At 33.7% G+C, this 5,624-nt stretch overlaps 1 protein-coding gene across 1 annotated transcript; it reads right to left on the minus strand.

Annotated features, from left to right (window-relative positions):
* Positions 1 to 292: 292 nt before the first annotated feature.
* Positions 293 to 3,273, minus strand: LAX6 (auxin transporter-like protein 6). Its single transcript, XM_003523412.5, has 8 exons — positions 2,992 to 3,273; positions 2,676 to 2,861; positions 2,422 to 2,534; positions 2,154 to 2,337; positions 1,914 to 2,011; positions 1,482 to 1,689; positions 1,049 to 1,306; positions 293 to 764 (listed from the first exon to the last, which is right to left on the minus strand). The coding sequence occupies exons 1-8, from the start codon at positions 3,145 to 3,147 to the stop codon at positions 570 to 572; spliced, it is 1,398 nt and encodes a 465-aa protein (XP_003523460.1). The 5' UTR covers positions 3,148 to 3,273; the 3' UTR covers positions 293 to 569.
* Between the last annotated feature and the right edge of the window lie 2,351 nt (positions 3,274 to 5,624).

Consider the following 5,624-nt stretch of genomic DNA (forward strand, 5'->3'; position numbering starts at 1 on the left):
GTGAATTATCAAAGAGAGGTAGATTTTGATAATCATATATATATAGCTAGCTGTGGTTTATGTATTTTTGCGTAATTGCTTGTATAATGTATAAAGTGAATCTCACTGACACTAAAATTGTACTCATAGGTTTAAACTTCACCATTATGAAAAAGTAAATCTCACATATTGCCATCAATCTTATCCTTTTGGAACCAAAATAGGAAAAGTTAGTTTGTACTCATTCATTTGTTTTAGTTGAATGTAGCTACGTAGGGGGAGGAAAGAGAAAGAGAAAGGAGGAGGGAGAACATAAACCAACTAGTTTAGCATATGGCAAGGTAGTTGCACAACAAGAAATGATTAATCAGCACAGGAAATTCTAACTGTAAGTTCGTATAGGGGCTGGCCGTGATGTGCCATCGCACCTTTAGCTGACCCAATCAAAAGACTTGGCTTCTTACAGTGAAAAAATAAAATAAAGCGGGATAAATGGAAGAAAAATAAAAAGGTACATATTAAAAGCCAATCTCTTTACACGCATGTATGATCTCAAAGTATCACAAGAAACTAAAGGAAGCTACTTATACTTAAGCCTTGTGAGGGGGACATTGATAGCACTTTGCAAATAGCCCAAATGTGTCAATTTGGTGTATGAAATTGATCATGCTTGCCCATCCTCCCAACCCAAATCCTACCACCAAAACCCATACCACCACAAACACGTTCATGGAGTACAATCCTACCCAACCTCCTAACTTTGATGGTGGTCTCTCCACAGCATTCTGTTAAGAAACAAAATAAAAATGAACAAAAAAGAAAAGAAAAATTGTTCATGGAGACATTATGCTAATCTATACAAAGAGAGAGAAAGAAAAATAGTCGTAATAAGTTATATGATATGATAAAAAAAAAAGAGAAATAAAAGAAAAATGAAGTGGCGGCAATTGAATGTATGCATGTGCTGGTAATTAAATAATAAGCACCAAGTGAAGCATTGGATGGTGCAGCATATGTGTATATGAATTTAAAAAATAATCAGTTGTAGCTAGGTGCATGATCTAATTACCTCTCTAGCCGGTGCTGAAGCAAAGGTAACCATGTGAGCCAAAGCAGGAATGATGTAAACAGTGAAGCTGACAAGGAGAGATCCAACAGTTGAGTTAATGGGACCAAAGAAAGGGAATATGATTGCCAGGAACCATATTGGAATCACAACAGGAAGTCTAGCCAAAGCTCTTTTGAACAAACTCTTGGTCTCATGCACCCCAATGAATTTCTCCCACACGAAGTATAAAGGAGTGCAAGCAAATCCAAAAGTTATGAACTGCAAATAGGTTAGTACATAAGGAAATTAAGTATTTACCCAATAATCTCTTATCAGATAATAGCTTATTCATAACTTTAAGTGTAAAACTTACTGAAATAAGATGACAAGAGCGTATACAACATAAGTTACTTTTAAAAGTTAATATATGTATTTATTGTATGATATAATTAACCTGATGAATGAGCATGAGGATGACGGCGGTATCTCTGAAGCCAGACCTTGGGAGCAATGAGAGGGCATTGGAATGGGTGAGAAGCTGGTCCCCAAATGCCCAATAAACTGCAGATGCCGATGGCAAAGTTAGGGTCAGCACATATAGGGTTGCGATCAGATATATCATCTTAAACTTCTGTGGCTTCCACATTGCATGCATAATTTCCCTACAATAATACATGTCTGTTAGATTCATAGCACATGAAGTTGAATATACAACTTTTTTTTTCTGACAATATGGTCAATTTTAAATCCTAATACAAATTAAAAGCTACGACAATTTAACTATATTTTTCCTCTTTAATTTCTCAAATTAACATCATGTTATTCTTTACTAGAAGAAACCATTAGTTATAACTAAAACAATTTGATTTAGATTTCGATTCCTCACACTGTAACAGCATGTCCACCAAAAGTATAGAGAATGTTGGTAGCCCCAGTGAAGTAGAGAACCAATTTGGCTGGCCCTGTGTGCGTCACCCCCTCAGCCTTCAGAGAAACACACAGAATATTAATTGAAGAACACAAAATTGGCAACAATAATACTTATATCACATGTGTTAGCAATCATTATATGATTTGCTTTAATTTTATGATGATGCTGAGGCTCCTAAATATCGAGTCTTTTTACCTGGCCATGGGTAAGGGAAGCTATGGTCATATACCATGCAGTGTAAGTGGTCATCACGAGGCCTAAGAATGACCACATTCTGTAATTGTGGAAAGAAGGGATGAAGACTGTTGTTGCACAGCATGCGCCAAAGATGTAAGTCCAAGTTCTTTTGTCCAGATTGTCATTTATGTAGTATATGTTACTGAAACAATATAAATTCTCAGTTTATGATGAAATATACAGATTATATATATAATATTCAAAAAAGCATGATCTACTGTCTTACCTTGCACAAGCAATTAGTTGAATTACTGATCCAAACAGAAGGAAAGTACAGTTGAAAAAAAGACCAAGATTTCTCCAGTGTTTGCCCAAAAGTCCATCAAGCACTTCAAACCACTGCAAACGGTCAAACGAAACCAAAGATTAGAAGAATCTAAAGTTATTAAAGTAACTCACCAGGCTATATATATATCAGCCTTACACATTGGTTCATATTCAAGGGAAAAGAATAATAAAATGCAAAATATATATTATTACCTGAATAACATGGTTTCTGAAATCAACTTTTTCTCTCTCCTTTCTGGTTCTGTACTCAACATAAAGGACACTGATAAGGTAAGCAGTCCAGCTTCCCATCAGTCCATAAAAAAGCTGAAATATGATCCCAGATAACATCCCCAGTTGTGAAAAGGAATATGGTAGTGTCAGTAACACTTGTGCAACCTATATGAAATGAAATCCAACAACAAACAAGGAAAATCATGAGACCCTTAATTGCCACACCAAAAGAAGGTTTAATTTGCTTCAATATGGGAAAAATACACATAATTATCAAAGCAGTGTGAGTAAGTGCCTGATTAGAAGCACAGCTAAACCATGCATCATAGACAGAGCCACCATGCCAAAAGAGCCTAGACAATTTGCCACTGGTGGACTTAGAACCTTCCTCTTCCCTCTCCATTTCTAAGTAATTCCCTGCAACAACAGTCTCAACCTTCTCAGAAGCCATTGTTATCTCTCCCTTCAAGTGTGTTGTGGGGGAAGACAACACAAGACTAAGTGAGAAAAGATATAGATAGGAGAGAAGAAGTGCTTGCTTTTAATTCACCCTTTCACATACATTCTTGTGTAGCTTCCCTAATTTCCTTATATAAACTTTTTTGACAGCAAAGTACTGAATGTGAATGGCCTTGGTGGTGGGGACCTTGCTTAGTTCACATGTAATCAGCCTTTTTTTCCTTAATAATTCTCTCTCACCAATTGCCTTTATGAAGGGTTCAACTTCATCATCAGTTTTGTGGGCTCTGATGGGCCATGGCTAGCTGCAGTGCACGAGCGGGGTGGCCCACCATTGCCCTATTCTTTTTTCTTTTATCTCAGAGATCAGCTAGCCCATGCACATTGATTGATTATGAGTGTAGAGATAAAAGCAATGCAAAGATGCAGAAGGAGATTAGAAAAGTTATAGTGTGAGTGTTGAAGATGTCTATGTGGGGGGAGACTAAGATGGAATGAATCATTGCTCTCAAGAGGGGCTTAGTGCTAATCATGATTAGTACCACACGTGTTCCAACTGGCTTTACTAAAAAGAAAATTCTATCATAACCCCAGCTCTCTTCTTTTCATTTTCACTTTTTTCGTTAGTTGTTAGCCATCTTAGATTTTCTAAATGTTATGCACATTTGGGCCATTGCAAGTGACATATCTTCTGAGTGACCTGTAAAGTTACGGATATTTGAAAAGGAAAATATTTGATAAACATTTCATATGTTATTCAACATTCAGAGAAAGTAAAAAAAAAATAGAAATATGATAAGATTTATGTTATAATAAAAAGAAAGAGATAGAAAAAAATAAATAGTACGTGTTGATATAATGTATAAAATGAAGAATGGTTTGTACATCATTTCTCATTTGAAAACTTCAATATTCACATTTTCACCTATAATGCACTATCTGTCATAGAGCAAAACTTTCTCAGTTGAATTTTTTCTAGTAAAAGGCACTTTGTTAATTTTGAGTGCATCATCATTGTTAGTAATGACAGAGTAAAATAATTTGTAAAACTGTAGGTCTTAATGAATATTTTGACAGGTTTACTGCATTAATGAGTAAGGATAATTCGAATTTTGAGGTCTTATAGGTATGACATCCTTATCTTCTAGTCAAAAAGTGATGAAAAAAAGAAAATGAAAGGAGGAAAGTATCTTAAGATGGGCGTTTTATCAGATTTGATTAATAGCTTCCAGGATGGCCCAACGGCTACCAACATTAGGCCCAGTACCAGAGAACTGTTGGATTATTATTGGGTGAACTAAAAATTAACACCTTTTTTCTTATGTTAAAAGTTTAAAACGTACATAATTTTTCGGACTGGGTTAATTAACTTTAATTTACGCAATGATTTACGTCAAAGCTTTTTCTATTCATCTTGCCAAGGTTGAAAAAACTTTTATACAAAACAAAATGTTAGTCTTAATTGACGTTATAAAAAAAATTAGCGAATCAGTTACTTGCATAGTTGCATAAAAACATTTTTTAAAAAAAAATATACAAAACTGTTTATGTTAATTATAATAGTTTCCTAATTTTTCATTGCTTTTTAAATTATTATCGACAGTGTTACAAAAAAATATAACTAATCAAAACTTTATATTATGATACGATAATTCAGCTAAGTCAGATTTTTAAAAAATTAAGAATAGCCTGCACTCATGACAAGAGATAGTTGTTTATGATCAAGTTCCTGAGTTCATTAGCGAGGCTCTGTAGCTTTTACTTCTGTAAATTGTAAATAAAAGAATAAAAATAAAACTTCTGTAAATTGTATTTGCAAATAGCTAGACTGGGCTGATAGCTCTATTAAATCCTTGCAATAACATAAATGTTAGAACCATATTCTCTAACACTAACCCATTCTTTTAAACATATTTTTTTATTAGTTAGAATTATTGAAAATTACAAATTTTTTTAGAACTAACTACTTATTTAATGAATCTCACTTATAATTTTGCATTTTTTTAACAAAATTTAATCAATAATACAAAATATATTAAAGGGTAAGTCACGGACACTCCTCTTGTAATAATTAGTAGTATTATATAAAATAAAATAAAAAAACTAAAGAGATCATGGCAAGTTGGAGGCCTGCACTGGCTCAATGAACTTTGTCGGTTGCATATTTTGTCTACTCCAAACTATATATAACAGTCCAATAATAAACTGAAAAATTAAAGTGAGTCCATAATAAACTACTCATAAAATGTTTTAGTAGCTCATAATGTGGGCACAGTGTAAGTTCCCACCTATATGAGCAATGATTGAATTTATAACGCATTAAGCAAATGGTTGCCAGTTTGCCATTGATCATGAAAACCATATCATATGAATCACACTTTCTTTGATACACTAGCTAGTAAGATTAAAGTTAAAACACTCACTTTGTTTAAAATTTTATAAAATGAAGTAATGATCAAAGATTGGATG

The sequence above is a fragment of the Glycine max genome, chromosome 4, assembly GCF_000004515.6.
Source record: "Glycine max cultivar Williams 82 chromosome 4, Glycine_max_v4.0, whole genome shotgun sequence".
In the NCBI taxonomy this organism is placed as follows: Eukaryota; Viridiplantae; Streptophyta; class Magnoliopsida; order Fabales; family Fabaceae; genus Glycine; species Glycine max.

Coding starts and splice junctions, on each gene's coding strand:
- LAX6 (XM_003523412.5), bottom strand. CDS start 3,147: ATGGCTTCTGAGAAGGTTGAGACTGTTGTTGCAGGGAATTACTTAGAA. Junction 2,862..2,991: donor TTAGCTGTGCTTCTAATCAG/GCACTTACTCAC, acceptor CATTTCATATAG/GTTGCACAAGTGTTACTGAC. Junction 2,535..2,675: donor TCAGAAACCATGTTATTCAG/GTAATAATATAT, acceptor GACCGTTTGCAG/TGGTTTGAAGTGCTTGATGG.